The sequence below is a fragment of the Camelus ferus genome, chromosome 10 (genome assembly GCF_009834535.1).
Source record: "Camelus ferus isolate YT-003-E chromosome 10, BCGSAC_Cfer_1.0, whole genome shotgun sequence".
Taxonomy (NCBI): Eukaryota; Metazoa; Chordata; class Mammalia; order Artiodactyla; family Camelidae; genus Camelus; species Camelus ferus.
Genome location: NC_045705.1, coordinates 68,763,328 through 68,784,787, shown reverse-complemented (window position 1 = coordinate 68,784,787; position 21,460 = coordinate 68,763,328). Strand labels below are relative to the sequence as shown.

Sequence of the window (21,460 nt, the reverse complement as noted above, 5' to 3'; positions counted from 1 at the left end):
ATGGTCACCTCTGCCCCAACCAAAGGGCTTTGCCAAGCATGCCTCACAGATCAACTCCCTTGTGAATCACCCAAGCCATACCTGCTCGCAGTAAAAATTGAAACAGTGAAATCAACACCAAAGGGTGAAAGTGAAGCATCCTCCCCCCCCCCTTACTCTCACCCTCCTTCCCAGAGGTAACTAAGTAGCCTACAGGCCCTGCGTATCGTCCAGAAGCAGCCTGCGTATCGATCAGCAAGTGCGGACGTTGATAACATCCGCTGCAAGCATGGGTCCAGCGCCCACAGCGCGCCAGACTCTACCCTCAGTAGCGGGCAGCTCAGCCACACAGGAAGCATCCCATTTTGTGGATGAGGAAACTGAGGCCTGGAGAGGTTAATTTGCCCAAACTCGCGCAGGCAGTAAGTGGGAAAATCTGGGTTCGAACCCAGCAAGTCACAGATGGGATTGCACTCCCTAGTCTGTGGTGCAGTTTTGTGGTTTCCCTTACAAGCTACCCCAAGAGCCTGCCGTCCCAGGGGGCTCTCTGCACGCCACAGTCTCCACACGGGGGTGGTTTGCACTGTTTCTGGTTTGATCTCCTCTTGAATGCTGCTGCAGTGACGTCCCTGGGCGCTGACGCACACACCTGCCACTGCATCCTTACCATCCCACCCCTTACCTGGAGTCCTCAAGACGGCCTCAGAGGCACTGGCTCCTGTGTTGGGCACTGCTCTGAGTGGTCCCTTGTTGAAACCTCACATCCGGTATGTGCAGTGGGAGGGACTGTCACTGACTTCACAGAGCAGGAGACTGAGGCATGCAGGGTTCTGGCCAGGTGCCAGAGGACATGGACACAGATCATGTCTCCAGAGGCTCTTGGTCACTCCAGCTGCTCCGGGTGCCGCCCCAGGCCAGGCACTGAGAGGGTGCAGGGACTGGAGGCTGCCTTCAGTCTGGGTGGGAAGAAAGGGGCAGCTCACAGTATGTGTCTTCCTTCCACCCCTCCATCTGGAAAGAATTCCTTCTCCTCCTCCTTTCAAACTCAGCTTGGAGCTTCCTAATAGCTGAAGAATCAGGAGACAACCCAAAGGTCCATCAACAGATGAACAAACTGCAATTTTTCCATACAAGGGACTATTATTCAGCCATGAAAAGGAACGAGGCTGACACATGCTACCGTATGGTCAAACTTCGAAACATTATGCCTAGTGAAAAAGAGTGGACTCAAAGCGGCAGATATTGTATGATTCTGTTTCTATGAAATGTGCAGAATTACGGCAATCCACAGAGACAGAAAGCAGATTTGCGTTGCTTAGAGCTGGAGTCAGGGGGTGGGGGAGTAAAGGAATGATAGCTAAAGGTTTGGAGCTTCTCTTGGGGATGATGGAAATCTTCTAAAGTCAACCGTGGTGATGGTTGCAGAACAACAGTATATTAAAAGCCATTGAATTATACACTTAAAATGGGTGAATTGTAGGGTGTGCGAATTATATCTCAGGGAAGCTCTTTAGAATTAAAAACAAATAAAAATAAATAAAATTTTTAAGAGACTTAGCTTGAATGCTTGCACCTCTCGGCCCCCAGACTGCAGGGCACCCTCCTGCGCCTCTCCTTTGCCCCCTTGGTGAGCTGCTGTGCACTTGGGGTGCTCCTGACCTATGACCCCATATTGGAGCTGACCTACCCCAAGGTCCTGTTGGCATATAGGAAAGTGGGGGTCCCCCTCCTCTCTGTGCCCAGCAGCCCTCACTTTCTTTGGGCACAAGCAGTGTTCAAGCCCCCTCTGGTGCCAGCGGCCCCACCACCCCTGTAGTCCAGGATTCCTGGGACATTTGGCACAAAGGTGGCCAATAGCTGGGTGCCATCCAGGAGGACCCTCAAGAAGGATTTGTGTCCTCCAGTGGGTGGGCTCATGCCTGGCTCTGGGACTGGCTCTACCCTGAGAGGTGGGGTGGCCTTGGCTGGGGAGGGCAGCCAGCTGGTCTACCCAGAGCAGCCTCCACCAGCAAAAACCAGTCCCTGCTGGGCATGGAAATTCTGCTGTCAAAGATCGTCCCTGTGCCTCTTTGAGCTTCTAACTTTGCTGGAAGCAAAGGTGGGGACTGCAGGTAAAGACCCCCAAGCTCAGCCCTGGACCCCCCACCTGCTGTGGACTGAGGGGCCAGGTGGCCCCGCTGACTCAGGTAGAGGTTCCTGTCGCCTCACCCCCCAGATGTGTGACCGCGGGCCAGTCTCTTCACGTCCCGGAGCCTCTGTTCCACATCCCCGGGTGGGGCTGAGCACGACTGCCTGTCGGGCTTCAGGCCCCTTGCAGGCGGGTCTCTCCTATTGCTCTTGGGGGTGATCAGAGTGAGTTCGGGGCCGAGAGGCAGCGCCACGTCTCACAGTCACTGCAGTTGGCAGGCTGGGACACGTCACATCACCGCGCTCGGTCCCTGCCCCTCCCCCAGCTCTCTCTCCGGGAGGAGAGGCTGGAGGTGTGGGGCCTGGACCTGCATGGGGTCACAGGGGGTCGCCCAGGCACCAGACAGTACTGGGAAGGGATCGGGGTGTGAGCGCGCAAAGCAGAAATGCCAGAGCTGGCGGTGAGGCCTGCTGGGACTAGGCCTGGGGGTGTCCAGGCCGGGGTCTGGAAGAGGCCGATTAGTCAAACGGCTGCAGTGACCATTTGGAAGCAATTAACAGGATGGCTGTTACCACATTGCCCACCCCCACCTGGTTCCGTATATTGAGGGAGGGCGCTGTGGTGTGGGTTCTCTGGGGCATCAGCCCAGCCCAGCCCAGCAGGACTTTGTGAACGAGATCTCTGCCCTGCCAGGAAGATTTCATGAAATCAGGTACCCCTCCCTCAGCTGGGACCCCAGCGTCCGAGGGCCTGGCATCCCGGCGACATCCAGAGTCAAGCCCAGGTCTGCAGGGGGGTCCCGGGGGGCTTCCTGGGTCAGGAAAGACAGGGGTCAGGGAGATTTTGAAGCCTCAGTGGGTGGGGAAGCCAAGGCCTGGGGCTGGGAGGGAGAGGCTGCGGGCAGTGGGCAGGGGGTGCAGGTGGGCGGGGGAGTGTCCCCCAACACTGGCAGAGGATGGAGCTTGCCACAGGGCCTGGTGCGGGGGGCAGAGGGCAGCTTCGGATGTTAGACACTCCCTCCGCTGTCAGGCTGGAGGCTCTAGGCAGGGCCCTGGAGGCTTTGCTGCCTCCAAGAAGTCCCACTAACCAGAATGCCCGTGGGGAACTGGTCCCTGGGAGGAACGTGGGGCACAGCGGCCAGCTGTCCCACTGCAACTGGTAACAGTGCCCTGTCTCACTCTCAGAGGCATCTCGGTTTGCATAATAAACCACGGTCCCCTATGGACGGGGCTGGCTCCGCACTGACGTGGCAGAGGGACCTGTGCAGGGGTACTGCCACTGAGTTTCTCTCACTATATTTGAGGCATTTGATGTATGAGGAGGCAGCATCTCAGAGGGGCGATGCTACATGGCCAAGGTCACAGGGCTAGGAAGCAGCCGACCCATTCATTCATTCATTCATTCGAGTAGGTACCGAGGGCCTACTGTGTGCCGGGCACTGTCTAGGAACTGAGGGTCCAACAAAACCAGCAGAACCTCCTGCTCTCCTGACCTCTCACCACCCTTGGATCCCCGCTCGGCACCATCAGCCCTGCCCCCAGCCAGTTCTAGGGTGCAGGCAGACCAGGGGTGGGCTGGGGGTGACCCACAGTGGGTGGGGCTGAAACTGGTCCCACTTCCATTGGAAGTTCAAGTGATCAGCAGTCCCAGGCCAGTTCTGTGGGTGGAGTCCCAGTGGGCAAGCTCTCCTCTTGGCTCCATCCTTGGGGGCTGCCTGGGGGCTGTCCTCTGTTGTAAAGCAGGCTCCATCATTAAGGGGCTCTAGAAATCCTTAGCCTGGTCTTCAGATTGTTCACAGGCTCTGACTAGACAGAACCTGGCCAGAAGCCACCTCCCCTGGCCCTGGGATACCGAGTGATGTTCTAGGCATGGCCCAGGGCCACTCAGGCACTGAGCATGCTAGCATGAGCTCAAGGACATGCTGCCCTGTGTCAGGCCAGGGTGGTGAGAAGTATCCCAATGGGGTGTGCTTGCTCCTGCAGCTCAAGAGAGCCCCTGGTGCCCTCCACACACGCCCCTTCCCTAGGAAGGAGCAAGGTTCCAAATCCTGATGCAGGTAGAAGGGATGATGAGTACCAGCCCACCTGGCTCATCCCAGAGCCCCTGGACTTGGAGCCGAGGCTGTAGCTTTGACCACTGGACCCCATAGGGTCACCCCAGCAAGTACCTGTGCTTGATCCCGTGTGTCAGTATCAGGCTGGCTGCTGGCCAAGGGGATGCTGGGGCAGGGGTGGTGGGAGGAAAGACGGGCAGAGGCCAGGGGAACAGGAGAAGGGAGTGCCAACACTCTATCCACAGCCCCTCGTCACTGGGGTCCCTAGGGGAGAGGGCCCTCCAGGCAGTCCCCGCATCCACACTGCTACTCTGAACCCACCAGCAGGGATATCCACCCACCTTTGCCACTTATCTCTCATCTCCCTTTTCTGCGGCCACCAGGCTTCCCAGGCTCTCCTCTGGGCATCACTCTGCTGCTCTCTGGTCTCCATCTGTTTCTTGGTCTCTCTTCTTCCTGTCACATTCTCTCCTGTCCTATGAGGGCTTTCTCTCTTGCTCTCTAGGGCTCTCTGTCTCTGTGCTCTTTTCTCTGGCTCTCCTGTCCCCCTCCTACCTCCCGCTGCTGGGACAGGACCGTCCAAGAGCAAACCTCATTCTTCCCAATCTGCTTGGTTGGGGTGCGCGACAGGATAAAGCACCTCCCCGCAGGTCTTGGCTCCAACGGGGAGCGCGGACAGAACCTCGGTGTTCCCCACGCGCGCCGCACCCGAGGCCCTCCCCTCCGCCGCGCTCCGCGGCCGCCTTCATTATGCGCTGCCTTTAATGGGCGTTTGTCAGCCCGACTTCCCCGCAAGTTGTTTTTGCGTTCATCAGTCATCGGCGGCGTTCCCATTGTGCCATGGGATTGATGGGGGGCGGGAGGGGGTGACAGGGCCTGGGGCGGCCGCCTCGAGGCCTCGGTCTATAATTTTCGGAGGCATAATTGTTCTGGGGGAGGGGGCGGGGGAGGGGGCGGGGAAGGGACCTTTCAGAACCGGGAGGGCGCGCGGGGGCTCGGGGCGCGCGGCGGAGCGGAGCCGCGGCTCGACGGCGGCGCGCGGGGGACGAGTGCGCACGGCGGCGCCTGGCCCGAACCCCGCGCCCCGCCGGGCTCCCCACCCGCCGGGCCTCCCGCCCCTCCCGCGCCTCCGCCTGGGGACCACGTCGGCCTTTTGTTGCCGAACTGTCTTTTCTTTCAGCACTTTGCGCAGCAACGGAAATTTCACCCGATCCTGGGTGAAAATTAAAGGATCACTCTCTCTCCCTCTCTCATTCTCATTCTCTCTCTCTCTCTCTCTCTCATTCTCGTCCCCCTGTCCCTCCCCTCCCCTTCCCTCCCCTCCCCCCCGCCCCGACTCCGCGGAGCGGGAGTCGGCACCGCCAGGCGCTGGAGCCGGCTCCGAGCGCCTCGCCCAGGCTCCGCTGCCGTCCCTTCCATGGGCGCCGCGCTCGCCTGCAGCCGCCGCCGCCGCCGTGGGGCGGGCGCGATGCCACGATGGGACTGATCTGGCTGCTGCTGCTCAGCCTGCTGGAGCCCGGGTGGCCGGCCGCGGGCCCCGGGGCGCGGCTGCGGCGCGATGCGGGCGGCCGCGGCGGCGTCTACGAGCACCTCGGCGGGGCGCCCCGGCGCCGCAAGCTCTACTGCGCCACCAAGTACCACCTACAGCTGCATCCGAGCGGCCGCGTCAACGGCAGCCTAGAAAACAGCGCCTACAGTGAGTGCCCGGCCCTGCGACAACCGCGCGGGGTCCCTGGGAGGAGCGGTGCCCAGGAGGGACTGGCGCGCGAAGGGTGCCCAGGAAAGCAGGCTACCCCTGCTGCCAGAGGGAGACCGCCGGGGTCCCCTGGCCTCCCCCAACGTCTAGGGTAGGAGCGAGAGTGGAGCTTGCAGGAGGCGGGTCGGGATGGTGGTGGTGGTCACGTCCAAAGAGGGCTCGGGCAGCGGCGGCCCGCTGTCGGGCCAGCAGGCCCAGCCGAGTCTGCCCCACCGCCGCTCCGACTGCTGGGCCGAAGGTGGGCGAGCCGGGGGTTCCCCACTTGGCCGGTTTGGTGGCCCTGACAAGTGTGAGCCCTTTGAATTTTTCGGAGAAAATGCGCTGGACAAGGCATTTATCACCCTCTTTATTATTTTGACGACTTTTCCTGCCGACCCCGGGGCGCCCCTCCGTCCACTCCGCCCTCCCGACTCGCGGCCGCCCAGGTGGCCGCCCCGCGCCACCTCTGCGCGGAAGACGCTCGCCCAGACCAAGCGGGGCTCCCGGGAGGTGGCCGCGCGGAATCCCCAGCCTTCTCGCCTCCGCCCTTGGCCGCGGAGCGGCAGACAGAGTGGGCGCCTTCGCCGCCGGGTGGGAGGCCACCGGCTGCGGGTTGGGAGCAGGCAGGGGCGTCCGCCTGGGTCTAGGGGCACAGATACACTTTCAACCTGCCCTGCTGCCCGGACCCACTCCCGGACTGCGCCCGAGCCAGAGTCCCGCGAGGCCCCACGGTTTGGTTCCTCCGGCCGCGGGAACCCGGCTCGTGCTGAGCACTCTTCGAGGAGCGCAAAGCCAGGGGACACGAAGCAGCTCCGCTCGGCGGGGACCGGGAGGCCCGAGCGCGGAGCCACGCAGCAGCTCAGTGCGGAGCGTTGGAGGGTGGCCGGCGTCCCGGGGTCGTCCTCCGCGACCCGCGGCGCTCTGCTCCCGGCTCAGGGGCAGGAAGCAGTGTGGCGCATTCAAGGCGGCGGCAAACTTCTGCTTCCTTGAGCAAAGCCGCAGTCCTGCGAGGGCGTCTTCGGAAGACGCCTCCGGAGCCGCGCGGTGGGGACAAAATGCTGCCTGGGCGTCCCTGTCCGCGGGACCGGGCTACGGGAGTGCCTGTGCTCGCCTCGTAGCGACAGCCCAGTTCTCTCCAAATCCAGTCTCCCTCTCAGAGTAGCAGAGCAACCAAATTCTGGAGGCATTCAAGGCGGGCAGCCGGGAGGCAGAGGAGAGCGCGCGCCCACAGCCTCCCCTGTCGGGCGTCCCCGCTCGCACTCCTTTGGCCCTCGGGCTGGCTCAGCGGAGCCCGCCCGGCCTACGTATCGGGGACGCCAGAGGCTGCCATACTGTACCCCCGCAAGCTCCGGGCAAGCCTGTGGCGGCCCGCGTCTGGGCCTGTGATCTCTGACGGGTCGGGGGCCAGGCGCACGCCCAGATAGCACCCCACCCCCGCCTTGGAGAGGGCTCTGGCTGATGCTCCAGCCAACCCCTCCGAGCTGTTCTCTGGGAACAATGGCCCCACCTGGGGCTTTGTTACAGGCTCTTGGGGGTTGAGGAGGTTGGTGTGGGTGGGAAGCGTTCTTGTTCCAAAAGGCAGGCATTAGGGGAGATTTAAACTTTCTTACGTACAATGGGGCATAGGTGAAGGTCGGTGGCTTCCCTTTGGGAGCTCCCGGTCTGACCTGGCTTCCTGCCAACATCCTGTAACGTGCACGCAGGCCAGAGACAATTACCTCTGGCCCAGGTCCATGGCAACAGGTTTGGGTGGCACTGTCAGTGCACTGGTGAATTCCATTATCAGGTCACCACGCCAAAGGCCCCGTCCCCGCCTCCCCAGGCGCTCCAGTGCAGGCCGTGAGCTGCGGAGCCCGGGTGCTACTCTCTGCGGTGGGGGTTTGAATCCCTACTCAAACACCTGTGTGCACAGGCAAGTCCCTCAGCCTTAGCTTGCTTGTCTGCCTGATCAGGAAATGAGCTCACTGGGTGGCTGAGAGGCTCCAGTGGGCTCCATGTTCTGCGCAGAGTCAGTGTGGAGAAATGTTAGTTTTATTTCCCTTCCAGCTTTGAATTCTTCTCCTTGGAGAAGACTTTCCAGATGCTCCCTTATTGTACCTCCCGCCCAGGGGTTTCTGCCTCCCCTGAACATCCTAGGTCACCTTTTTTTAGGTGTGTACTGCCTTCAGCAACCCCACCTACTCCCCAAGCTGGGCTTGGCTTTGGGGAGGGCCAGCGGGCGCTCAGCCCTCACCTCTGGGCTCTGTGGGAGGCAGAGAGGTGATGGGCCTTCACAACTCTCCCCAGGTATCCTGGAGATAACAGCAGTGGAGGTGGGCGTGGTGGCTATCAAAGGGCTCTTCTCCGGGCGGTACCTGGCCATGAACAGGAGGGGACGGCTCTACGCTTCGGTGAGTCCAATCTTTCATGCCTCGGGGTTGGGGGACAGAAGGCACAGATGGAGCAGCCTTCTCCCTTGAACATCACATCAGAGGACAGAGGGGCCACGGGCAGCCTAATGCTTTGTCCAGGGATGTGCAGGACCCGGGCTGGGACCAGAACCCCAGGCCCTCTGGCTCCTTGCTCAGTGCTCTTACGGCTGCTTCTGTTAGAGGCAGCTGCCAGCTTGAGTGCGCTGGAGGGGTAGCCATGCTCTATATTCTCCAGCTGCTGTCAGGTTAGATAATGTTCCTCCAGGCATTTTGTGGTCTCCTTCAAGGTAGTTGAGAGCAGGGTAGAGACTGTCTCCCAAATTCCTCCTAAGATAAATGGACCCAAGTGTACCTTGAGATAAAGCAAGGGTGTGCGTTGGGCAGAAGCTCTCCTGTGGGCTCACCCAGAGCTCTCCTGGGAGCAGGGAGGGGAGCAGGCAGGGCGGGGCACAGCCACATCTTCCCAAAGATAGAAAGGCAAGAGCTGTGAGTTCTGGGGAACCAAGAGAAAGCTATTAGTTCAAGGAACCAGGAGGAAGGGAGATGGGACCCACGTCCCAGGCACACAGGCTTGGAACCCAGTCTATGTACCGCAACAGAAAGGCTCCTGTGACTGTGGGCGTCGGCAATGTCCCTCCCTCAAGGGCAGGGAATACATGGAGTAAAATACATGTACTAGGAAATTTGCTACCTCCAACCAGTCATTACATGCAATTCGGCTGATACTCCCTGGGCAATGAGAGGTTTTCCATCCACACGTCACCTAGACGACGCAGCCGAGGACCATCTTGCTGCTAAGTTACCTCTCTCCGTCCAGTCATATCTGCAGGGGAAACACACCAACATTTCCCTGCCCCTCTGAAGTCAGGCAACGCGTGATCAAGATGAATTGCAGGAAAATCCTCCATGAAGCCTACTGCTTCCTCACAGAGTTTTCACGGCTTTGCTGAAGGAAATGCGCCCATTTGTTTTCTCTGACCTGGGGGCCACTTGACAGGCGCTGGGTCTGGGAGCAGGGACCCTCAGGTGCCCAGCCTCTTCTGTATGTGCTTCTAGAATATGCAAACCCCAATTTGCTTGATAAGGATGTGCCCTTCACCTGAGTCTAGTCTGACTTTTTCCTGAGGTGGACTGTGGCCTTCCAGACCCCTCCGACCCCGCGCCCCTGGTGCTGAGGGAGCGGAACTGACATTCCGTTCCTGAAGTGGTCTCAGAGCACCCACAGTTGCTCCCATCCCTATGGAGAGAGGGCCCCTTGTTGGCCTGCAATGAGCTTACTGCCCAGGTCTTACTGCTCAGAGAGGGTCTCCTCCATCAATGCTGGGAAAGTTCACAGAGCAGGGCAAGTAGACTCAATCGGGAGGCGAAACCTCAGGCCTCTGCCATCTCTTCCATGGGAGACCCAGGTCTGGGGCTTTGGGGGACAGAACGAAGCATGCCTGGGCGGATCCCAGTGGGTCAGAATCTCCCTGTGGCTTCTGTCCCCGAGAGCTGACTTTGGAGACAGAGGAGGAAAGGTTCTCAGCCCCCCTGGGGAGAGCCAGGAGGTCCAGCTGATGGTACAGAGCTTCTCAGGGCACCTGGGAGGCAGAGAGGCTCTCACTGCTTTGCAGATAACCTGGGAGGTGGGGCAGCCCAGGTGCCGTCCCTGCCGCTGGCCACCCCTTGTCCCCATCCTGGGTACCACCAATTTGCCTGTGCATGCTGTTCCCACTGCTCTGCCTCTTGGCTGTCTGAATTCTTCACCATCACCCTGCTTCTCACCTCCCAGGCTGGCTCCTCCACTCTGTGGGTCTGTGGCCATTGTGCCCTGACAGCCCCCAATTCCAGCCCTGACTTCCCTTCTGAGTTTTAGATCCCCTCAAATGTCCTGATGGCTCAGAGACCCCCGGCAGAGGGCAGCACACCCCAACTGAACTCAGTGACTCCCCTGGCTCCCCTGCCATAATTGCTGCCCCGCCAGCCATGCACTCAAGCCCAGGCTCAGCTGGCAGGCACGGTGGACACCTCCTTCTCTCTCAGCCCCACGTTCGGTCCATCTCCAAGTACTCAAATATTCTTCCTGAATCTCTCTCTTCAATCCACACCCCTCACCCCCCTCTGCCCTATCCCCGTGGCTAGTACCCTTGTAACTCAGGCTCTCATCCCTTCCCAGCTAGACCATCACAATAGCTTTGGACCCAGCTACTGACCTCCCGGCTCTCCCTCCTCCTGTCCGTCTACCCTTCCTTCCTTCCTTGCACCCATCTGCCCATCTACTCATCATCTGTATATACAAACTTCCTTCCTTCCTTCCTTCCTTCCTTCCTTCCTTCCTTCCTTCCTTCCTTCCTTCCTTCCTTCCTTCCTTCCTTGCACCCATCTGGCATGCACTCCTTCATTCATCACTGTCTTACCATATGTTATATGGTAAGACACTTACCATATGTTATAGTCTATGCCAAGTACGTGCTTAGGGATCTTCCTAAGATGCAAATCTACTCATGTGATGGCTTCCGGGAACTCCCCATCACCACAAATTATCACCCAGACTCCTTAGCTCAGCCCACAGGGGAGTGACCCAGACCACCTTCTCCCACCTCTCACCATCACCCCGCAGCTCGCGTCGCCATTCCAGTCTCTGGACCCCTCGATTCTCCAGAACCAGCACTGCTACTCACCCCTCCATGCCTTTGCCAAGGAAGGTACTGTCACTGTCTGGAGTGCTCCTGCCCCAAAACACGCACTAGAGATTGCCCTCTCCTCCCTAACAATTCTTTCCAAATGTCACCTCATTGGGGAGAGATCTGCCCTCTTTGCAGACCCCCTGCCTGGTCCCCACCTCTGCCAAACCTTGCTGGCTTTTCTGAAACAGCGCCAAGCACTGGCAGAACCGTGCAGGAAGAGCGGTCTCTCCAGGGGCGCGATCAGTCAGCAGGTGGAGCCCAGGGTGGGAGTGACTCTGGGGGAGGCACCAGTGGAACAAAGGGTCTGGGCTCTGGGCACAGCAGGGAAGGGCCAGGCACTGGGAACGGTTGTCACCGTGAGGCTGTGATGCCTTTTTCCGGGTCTTCTCAGCCCCTGCCCCCAGGATCCCTTACAAGGTGCAAGCCAGTACCCTGTCCCCGAGACCCCCCCTCCGTAGGGCCGGAGCCCCTCACCCTTCGAGGCTCACAGGACTGTGCCCCTTCAGTTGCCCTCCAAGTATCCCAGCAAAGAGAAAGCCCACCAGGCCTGCCGGTCGGTGGGCCTCAGCCCTGGAGGACGTACCTTCTCTGGGACAGAGGGGCCTGGGAGGAATGTCAGTCCTGTCGCTGTGTTTCTCATAGAAACTCAAGGTGGGGCGGGCGCGAATGCAGTGTGCTAGGCGTGGGGGTGGGGCAGGTCTACCCTGGGCCCCCTCACTCACCCCAGATGGCCTCTGAGCCCCACGATATGTGGGGTGCAGGCCGGAACACATCAGGTCCCTCTGGTGTCTGGGGTCTGGGGTCTGGGGTCTGGTGCCACCCCCAGGCCTCAGTTTCTCCATCTATCAATTGCGGAAGTTGGTCTGGGGCAGTGGCATCCGTCCTCAGACCCAGGGAGCGCTGGGCATCCCCCGTGGGGGCAGGGAGCAGAGAGGGGGTGGGGTTACGGGGAGAGGCACTGCCACCCTCGATTCAGCCGAAGCTCTCCGCCTTGACCCCGGGACTTCCGTGTCACTGGGAAGAGGCATTCCGTGTCACCGTCTCGCTTCCTGAGGTCCTTTTGGGTCACACGCTGCCCAGCTTGGGTCTGGCCCCAAATGGCCTGTGGCCCCTGAGAATAGGCTTGCTGTCCGTGGAGCCGCCTGCACTCAGTAGCTGCCCCCCTCCTTCTGCCGATGGAGGCAGACCCCAGGGGTCTTCTGCTCCTGCTCCCGGGGCCAGTCCCAGGAGGGAAGGCCAGTCCTCCTGGCCAGCTTGCCCTGCGCCCCAGCCCTGCCCCTTGGCACAGAGCGGGGAGGGAAGCCCTTGGCATGCCCACGCACCCACAGCTGGGACGGAAGCCTCAACTGGGTTGGCACAAGGCATACCTCCCCTCCCCCACCCCCAACTCAGGAGGCCCCACAGCAGCTCATGGGGGGCTCTGGTGGAAGCACCTTCCATCCTGGGTTTATACCTTTGTCCCCGAGATGCCCGCCTTCAAGAGGGCAGGGACCCACATGCCCCCACCCTGTCCCAGGCTGACGTGGATCCCTGGCAAGGTCCCCCCCTACCCAGCGCTTCCCTCCTGGCACTGCATCCTTGTGGCCCCCAGCCCCTGACCTCGGCTCCCGCCCCCCCCCCCCCCCCGCAGGAGAGCTACAATGCCGAATGCGAGTTTGTTGAGCGCATCCATGAGCTGGGCTACAACACGTATGCCTCCCGGCTGTACCGCACGGTGCCTGGCGGGCCCGGGGCCCGGCGCCAGCCTGGCACCGAGAGACTGTGGTACGTGTCCGTGAACGGCAAGGGCCGGCCCCGCAGAGGCTTCAAGACGCGCCGCACGCAGAAGTCCTCCCTGTTCCTGCCCCGCGTGCTGGACCACAAGGACCACGAGATGGTACGGCTGCTCCAGGGTGGGGCCGGGCTCCACGGGGGTCAGTCCAGGCCTCCTGGCAGGACGGCCCGGCCCCTGCGGCAGCGACAGCGGCGGAGGCGGCGGGGCCGAGCTTAGCCCTGGCCCGGGGAATGGAGGCCTTGAGCATCTCGGCCCCGCAGCTGGGCTCCGAGCTCCGGCCGCCCAGCTGGAAGGTGCGGGCCACCCAACGGATGCTTGGTGTTCACGGTCAAAGCAGACCGCCATGCACGCGATGGTCCATTCATGATTCGGGGCTGGCTGCTGTTTCCAGGGTCGACAGAGCATCCCAACTCCTCCTGCTTCCCTCAGACGAGGGTCCTGTCAGAGCTAGAGGCCCCGTGTTGTGACTCGGAGGGGGCCTGCTTTAAGCCAAGAAACGTGCGGGTTAACGTTGGCCTGGGGCGCCCCTCGCCCAAGGGGTGACCAGCTGAAGCCACGGATCCTGGCCGCCTGAGGCGTCTCCCTGCAGTGCCGCTGTGGGGTCGCGGGGTTGTGATCAAAACATGAAAGTACTTTATTCTACTTTGTTATTTAATAGATTGTGCTGCAGCCCGAGGGAGCACCTGCTGTTTTCACTTGAGCGTATTTGCTTGTGACGACAGCAGAGTCTGTGCCAAGCCGGTATTTTAAGATGGATGATTGTATTCTGAGAAATTAGGCTCAGGACGCATTTTAATCTCCTGGTTTGGGAAGTTACTATTTTTCGAAGCCAAATGTGGTTTGTGGGGAGGGAAAGAAGAAGTTAATGCATGTGTGTGTGTGTGTGTGTGTGTGTGTGAATTCCCGTGTCTGCGTGTGTGCGTGTGGCTGTGTTCCTGTCCCGTGTGTGCGGGAATGTATGTGTGTGTGCTTGCGTGTTCCTGGTTGCGCATCGGTGCGTGCGTACGCACACATAGAGAGAGAGAGGGATTTACTTTGTTTAGGAATCTGGAAAACTGCATCGTGAAGCTGTGGGCTTCTCCGTGGACAATTGCGAGCCCCTGGACTGCAGGGCGCGGCCATCCCCGAACTCCTTTATTCTCACAGCCTGCTACCAGGGCCTTGAGCACTCCTGCCTTTGTCTAAGAAATGGACACTCGGAGAGGTGATGTGGTTTGCTGGGGTCCACGGCCAGTAGGTGGCTAACCTTGCCTGCCCACCCCGCACACCTGCTCCTCCAACAATGGAGGTGGGTGGGGTCACCTGGGGCAGGCCCAGGTGAGAGGCGAGGGGCAGGTACAACGCATTCAAGCTTCCTGGACCTTGCAGGGGGCAGCCCTCCCTGATGGCCAGGGCGCAGGTAAGGCGTGTGTTGTTGTTCCAATAAAACTTTATTTACAAGACAGGCAGTGACTGGATCTGGCGGTGGGCCCCAGTTGCTGAGGAAGCCAGGGTCTCCATGCGCAGGCTGGCAGCTCCAGGCCCTGGAGGCCCTTCTGTCTCATAGCATCCCCGGGGCTGCCAGCCAGCTGCTGGGCTCACAGGACACGCAGCCCTGGGCGCAGCTCACACTGTAGGTGACATCTGCTCCCTCCCCCTGCCGGGTGTGATGCGCCTGCAGGCAGCTGGATGGGAGCTCCCGGGCGGGCTGGGTCTCAAGACCACTCAGGACTGCACCTCCAGGCTGCTGGGCTTCGTTTAATAAGCCGGCTCCCTCCTGCCCAGACCTGGGATCTCCTCAAATCAGCAGACCCCAGACAGGAATTCCCTGGGGAGCTTTTAGGCACCCCCCCCCGCCCTTCCAGGCTCAAAGGGGCAGCTGCCACCTGCCCAACCCAGGTCACATGCGCACAGGCACCCCACGCACCAGGGCCTGTGCCCCCAGCTGGCCTCACAGTCCTTTGGGCCAAGGAGAGGTTGGTCCTGTGGCTTCTTTATAAAGTGCCCTGGGTACTCTGCTTCCCAGCCCTTCTGGGCTCACCCACACTAGCCACACACACCTGGAGGCCAGCTCAGCACTGACACCTGTGTGACAACGGGTGAAAATCTTGGCAAAGAGCAGCAGGGCATAAAGACAGGGACTCTGCTCCGGGCCACCGCCCCCCTCCCCCGGGCAATCCCGATTCCCAGGAATTTTTCCGCCCACTGCAGGAATCAATGTTCAGGGCAACAATTGTGAACGGCTGCTCAGTCTGGGCCTTCCCCTGGTCGCTTGTTATTTATCTGGAATATGATGGAGCAGGCGCTACCTTCGCTCCCATTCTGCAGATGAGGAAACTGAGGCTAGGTCGGGGGAGTTCTTCCCTGCCTGTAGTTAGAGGGGTGCAGCAATGTCGCAGCCACTCACTGCTTGGAGATCAATGGTCCCTAAAGAAGATGGAGGAGACATTAGGGGATCTCGGTGAATATTTAGAATAGGTTCATACTGAGGACAGGCTGTGCTGAGGTCAGGCCTGAGCCCTCTGCCCACCAAGCAGCTTCGTCTCAGACGTGGGTCAGAAGGGAGTTAGGGGCTGAATTGCTTCCCCCCAAAGTCATCTGCTGACGGCTTGCCTGCTCCCTACCCAGCACCTCAGAACGTGGCCTTATTTGGAACTCGGGTCATTGGAGATGGTGCCAAGGTCGGACGAGGTTGTGCTGGAGCTGGGTGGGGGTGGGGCCCACGGGTGGGGCCCACCCCGACGTGCCTGCGTCCTTGCAGGAAGGGGAGGAGAGAGGGTGGGCTTGAGCACAGGGCCAAGGCCGTGTGAAGATGAAGGCAGAGGCTGGGTCATTCTTCCATAGACTGTGGAACGATCAAGGTTGCCTGCGAATCTCTGGAGGTGCGGGGAGAGGCCCGGCCCAGCTTCTCCCTCAAGGCCCCCAGGAGGAGCCCATCCGCTGACAGCCTGCTCCTGGACTTCCAGCCCCCAGGACTGTGAGACGACACATGTCTGCTGTCTTAGCCACGCCATCTGTGGGCCTTGATCACAGCCACCCAGGCAAACTCACACAGCAGACAAGGGGCCTGGCTGCCTGGCCGCTCAGGTGGGCTCGGCGGGAGAGGGACCCTGCTTCTGTTGAGTGAGGAGGCAGGGCGGCCCCCAGGCCGAAGGCTTGGGCTCCCCTGGAAGGAGTCGGAGGGCACCAGCCTGTGGGGCCCACCAAGCCACCAACGCCAGGCCCATTTAACATGGGCTTTGGGGGGTCCCAGGGTGCCAAGGACGGGACCACGGAGGGCTCCAAAGACGGGCTGGCCCAAGCGTTCCTGTGCCTTTCTCGTTTTGGACCGCAGACACTCCCCCACACCAGCTTTTCGTTTTTGAAGCAATGCAAACGAACCCCAAAGGGAAGAAAGCAGTTAACATCTGTTTAAAAGCGCTTAAGTAAATGTGGTGGAGTCCAGTTCCTGGTCCCCAAGTCAGTGTGAGCTGCTAGGTCTCTGGGAAAGGGAGGCTGAGTGTGACCTGCCCGATGGCACATAGCACCTGGGAGGGAGGCTGAGAGCCAGCCAGGGTGTGGTTCCTGCAGAGGGAGGGCCAGGGCCTGCCAGCTCCTGGGCCCAAGTTGGGGTCACAGGGGAGGTGGCTTTGCCTCTGCCCTGCTCCTTGCTGCCACGTGATCTGGCCCAGCTGACCTCCAGGAGGCCCTGGCACCCTACCGGAAGACACTCCTGCTCCACCCCACCTCAGAGAGTGAGACCACCCCGCTGCCCTGGCCTCCCCCTGCCCAGGTTGAGGGTTTGCAGGGCACCTAGCTGACAGGGCTCTGTCCCGAGCCAGACTCTGGCCCGCCGACCCCGGGACATCCTTGTCCACACCCAGCATTTTAAACCTCCTCCCATCTCCTCACCCACATGGTACCCAATCCGCCATGGCCAAAGGCTGAGTCAGCTGGAGGTCTGCGCTCCAAGGTGCACACCTGAAGCCCACCTTCCGTCCTGTGTTAATTGCTGCCTTCTCTCCTTCCTGAAACATCAAGTCCCCAGAGAGCCCTCAGGAAGGAGAGGCTGTGGGCTGCTTGCAGGAGGGGACAGAAGCAGGTAGGATCCTGGGAAAAGGAAATCAGGATGGGGGTGGAGCCCGGAAAACACAGCACACTTCAGTGTTTGGCCTGGACCCTCCTGCTTAGGTCCGGAGTGGCAGAGGCTGGGCAGGGCTGTCCCAGAGGCTCCGGGAACAGCAGCTTTCTTCCCCCCTCTGTTTGCCGTCACCCCCACCAGCCCAGCTCCAGCAGGAAAGGCAGCAGAGGAAGAGAGCTGGAAGGCATGGGGCAGTCTGTGACGTCAAGGGTCTCTGGGACTTCGCATCAAGAACCTGCAGGAATGGGAACGTAGAATGAGGCAGACGCTGTGGAAAACGGGAAGGCAGTTCCTGGAAAAGTTAAGCACAAATGTGCTCATGGCCCAGCATTCCCTCTGGGTACAGTCCCAAACGACATGAAAGCAGGGCCCTGTTGGGCACCTGCACACCCTGGCTCACAGCAGTGTTAACCACCACCAGCAAAAGGTGGAGGAGCCCAAGTGTCCATTGACGGGTGGATGGATTAAGCAAAACGTGCTCCATCCATGCAGTGGAATATTATTTAGCCTTGAAGAAGGGAATTCTGACACAGGCTACAACGTGGATGAACCTGGGGGGCATTCGGCTCAGTGAAATAAACCGGACACAAAAGGACAAATACTGTATGATTCCACCTACGTGAGGCCCCTGCTGTGCTGAAATCCACAGAGACAGAAAGCAGGATGGTGGGGATCAGGGGGTGTGTGGGAGGGGCTGGGAGTGAGTGTTTAACGGGGACAGAGTCTCAGTCTGGGATGATGAAAAGTACTGAAAACAGATAGTCGGTTCACAGTCCCCACCCACAGTCCCACCTCAGCAGACGTGACACCCCGGGGCCAGGGGCACCGCAGGAACTGTGCTCGGCACCTCACCAGCAGCATAATCAGCCTGGAGTCAGGGTTCAAGTGCAGCCGCCCACGGCCGCTGTGGAGTAAGGCGGCCCTGGAACCCTGGAAGACAGAGCCGGGCCCGGCTGCGGGCCCGGCGGCCGCTGGTTCCGACCTGCGGGAAGTCTGTGCGGCGAGCCTCGCAGAGCCGCGTGCGTACGACCTACCGGGTGGCCCGTCTGGCGGAGCTGTGGGGACGAACACGGGATGCTTTCAAATGTCAAAATAAAGACTTTGTATAGACTTGTATATTTAAAACCATGCGGTTGTAAAAGATCGTGAACGTACTCACTGCCACGAGGTTGTACGCCTAACAGCAGATGAAACGGTGAAAGGACGTCAGAAGTGGCAGTGCCTTGATTTCGGGGCTGGTGTTACTGGCCTTACTGTCCCCCCCCCCACAAAAGCAGAGTCGAGAGGAGCCTCAAAGGTGTTCAATATACGGTGCTGAATAAACTGAGGGGGAAAAGGAGTCTGTAGGGCGAGGCCAGCTGGTCACCGCTGCCCCCGCAGAGCTGATGGGAGAGGCCGCCGGCTGGCCCTGCGGCTGTGAGGCGCTCCGCTCCCCCCGGGCCTGCTCCGCCCCTGCCTGCGTGAAGCCAGCAGACCAAGGACCCACGGCCAGCAGCGCAGCCCCAGCCCCGGACGGCCCTCTCCTCCCTCCCTGCCTCCGCCAGACAAGGCAGGACAAGGTCTGGGCGGCCCAGCTGAAGCTGCTGGGAGCGGGCCTTTGAGCCCCATGGCAGGTTCAGAGGGGATGGAAGGACGCAGAAGGTGAAGAAGTGGGTCTATAATTAGCGCCCACCCATCGGAGGGCGACCTCGCCTGGGCCGCATCCCAGGCCAGAGCCAGATACAGCCCCCGGGCTGCCCCCCCACCCCAGGCTGCAGTAGCTGGAATGCCTGCTGGCCGCACTTGTGCCTGAGCACCCGGGCCGGGCGGCTCGCCCACCCTTCGGACGGGACTTGGGAGATGGGCTTCTCAGTGGGAAGAGAGGCAGCACCGGTGTTGGATTCAGACCGCCACTTCAAACACGGCCTTGGCCACTTTGGTCATCTCACGATTGGCCATGAGAGCCCAGGATGGGCTCTGCCTCCCTCCCAGCCTTGATTCCCCCATTTGTCAAATGGGCTCCCACAGTGATCATCCGGATCCACTGAGCAGACACAGACTCTGTATGGTCTATGAAAATAGCAGCACAGCCACGAGCGGGTGGCGGAGAGGGCCTGCACCGCTCTCTCCAGCAAGGTCTGGGAGACACGCCAGGAGCAGAGTTAGCCTCCCCAAGGTGCCTGCCGACGGGCTCAAAGACGAGGAGTGAGGTGAGAGTCTTGTGGGGAGGACACACGAGGAATATTGTTGGCAAGGCAGGAGTTCCTGGGAAGCCCTATGCCTTGGGCAGGCTGGTTTCAAGATAAAAATATCAAACATTTATTAACACTGATAAAATAAATAAATACACGTATCTGCCTTTTTTACAGTTCAGGAGAATGGCACTGTAATTCTCCATCCACCCATCCATTTACCTACCCATTCATCCACCCATTTATTCATCCATCCATCCATCCATCCGTTTATCCAACTATCCATCAATCCATCCATCCACCCGTCTACCCATCTATCCATCCATCTGTCCATCTGTCCATCCATCCATCCATCTACTCATCTACTATCCATCCATGGAGCATATTCCAGCCAAATGCCAGACCCTCTGCTAGCAGGGCAGCGCCACAGGTACAACAGCCTGCCGTCATCCATCAGGAGCTTGCAGACGCCCAGGGGACAGAGGCGCAGCTCTGAAATAGTGGGTTAGGAGGAATGACCCGGAGAAATACAGGAGAACCTGGAGCAGCTCCCTGTTAGTGAGGACAACGGGGCACCATCAGTCAGGACCCCTTTCGCAAGAGCCAGTGCCTTGTGGACAGCCAGCCACCATCTAAATGGCAATCTGAAAACAGCCTCAACCTCCTTCAGAGCCACCCTGGGACACGGAAAGATCAAGACTGCAGGGCTGGGGACATGGAGATGGGAGCCGGGGCGTGGCGAGGGGTATCCGGGATTGCAGGCCTTGGAGTTTGGCCAACCCAGTGTCTGCGCTGAGGCCGCCCCAGTCTTCATTCTCCATTCATGGGCTGTGAGGCCAGGTAAGGTGCTTTACCCTCTCCACGCCTCAGTTTCCTCCTCTGTGAAACGGGGGTAATGATGACACCAGCATTACAGGGCTGTCTGGAAGACCCAGTGCGGCTCAGGAGTGGAGGTTGGTGCTGGGCACGCAGGCGGCAGGGGGCTTGCTTCAGCTGTGACGCCGCTGCCTGGCTTCAGCGCGGATTGGAGACACCCGCGGTGAGAATGATTAACGTCCCCCTTCGCTGAGCACTGATTCCACGCCAGACCACCCCAAGTTCTTCACCTGTTCTCCAAACTCGCTCCATCACCCTGGACTCAGGTTGTCTGCAAACAACCCTGGGAGACAGGGTCGCTGCATCCACCTGCTCGGTGAGGGCTCTGACGTGGGCAAGGTGGCACTGCTGGCTAAGCTGGTCAGACAGGACTTAGGATTCCTGCGCAGGTGGTGGGCACCAGAGCCCACCTCTTCACCCACACAGAGCCCCTTGCCAGGCGAGGCTGTCTGGACTGAATGAGGCAGAACTCCTGGTTCTCCAAGGAGGACGGGGCCGTCCCTAGATCCCCTGCCCCTCACCCTCCCTGACCCAGGGGGGATGCCGGGGAGGCTGGCAGGAGAAACCCGCCTGACTAGTTTGATTCTTAGGGCTGGGTTGCTTTTCCTTTACAAGACATTCCTCCTGGACCTCCTGCCTCCATGAAGTCTTCCCATGCAAGCTCAAGATCTTGTCTCAGGAGAGCAGACTGAACCTCTAAGCATGCAGCAAGCATTAATGGCTTCTTCAAAAAGGTTGTCTCTTCACCAGGATGTTCTTCTGGACACTCCCTGTCCCCTACCTCCTATGTTCTTTCTCTCTTTCCAAACTCCAGCTCCACTGCTTTGTCTGTACCAGGCTCTTCCCTGCCACAGGACCTTTGCATATGCTGCAGCCTGGGGATATTCTTTTCTCGACTTTTCACCTGACTGACTGCTTCTTGATCTTCACTTTTCAGGGTGTCACCTCCTCAAAGAGACCTTCTGTGACGAGCCTATCAAAAATCAGAGTCCCTCTCATTTCTTCTCACAGTGCCTTGTTGTTTTCATTCACAGAACCAGACACAAACTGTAACTATTTAGTTAATTGTACAATCACTGCCAGTCCCCCACCAATCGCCCAATTGAGGGCTAAGGCACCTGGCCTATTTATTCACTAACTCAAGTCCATCTTTGTTTGAGGGCTGCTCACAGAGAAGCCCTCCCTGAACTTCTGGCCCATTCCCCTCGGGCAAAGAAACCCAAGGGCTTGTGATAGGAAGCCTGGGTTTCCTATCACATGGGACAGTGAGGGCCAAGGGGTTACAGGTGGAACACCAACAGCGTCTGCTACATTCTACTGGGGCTCAGAGAGATTAAGCCATTTCCTTAAGGTCACAGAGCCAGGAAAGGGCAGGTCAGGGCTGGCCTCAAGGCCTCTTGGCTTCCAGTGCCTGTAGTACTAACCCCACCTGGTACCCAAGGACAGGCTGGGCATCAAGGAGCAGGCACAGTGGTGCAGCCGCTTTGGAAAACAGTCTGGCCATTCTTGACAACGTTAAACACAGAGTTACACACGACCCAGCAATTCTGCTCCTAGGTGGATGCCCA

General features: G+C 59.8%; 1 protein-coding gene across 1 annotated transcript; it reads left to right on the top strand.

Moving 5' to 3' along the window:
• Positions 1-5,636: 5,636 nt before the first annotated feature.
• FGF3 (fibroblast growth factor 3) lies at positions 5,637-13,306 on the top strand. Its single transcript, XM_032490478.1, has 3 exons — positions 5,637-5,856; positions 8,182-8,285; positions 12,603-13,306. Exons 1-3 carry the CDS (start codon positions 5,637-5,639, stop codon positions 12,960-12,962), a joined length of 684 nt encoding a protein of 227 aa, XP_032346369.1. The 3' UTR covers positions 12,963-13,306.
• Positions 13,307-21,460: the final 8,154 nt, after the last annotated feature.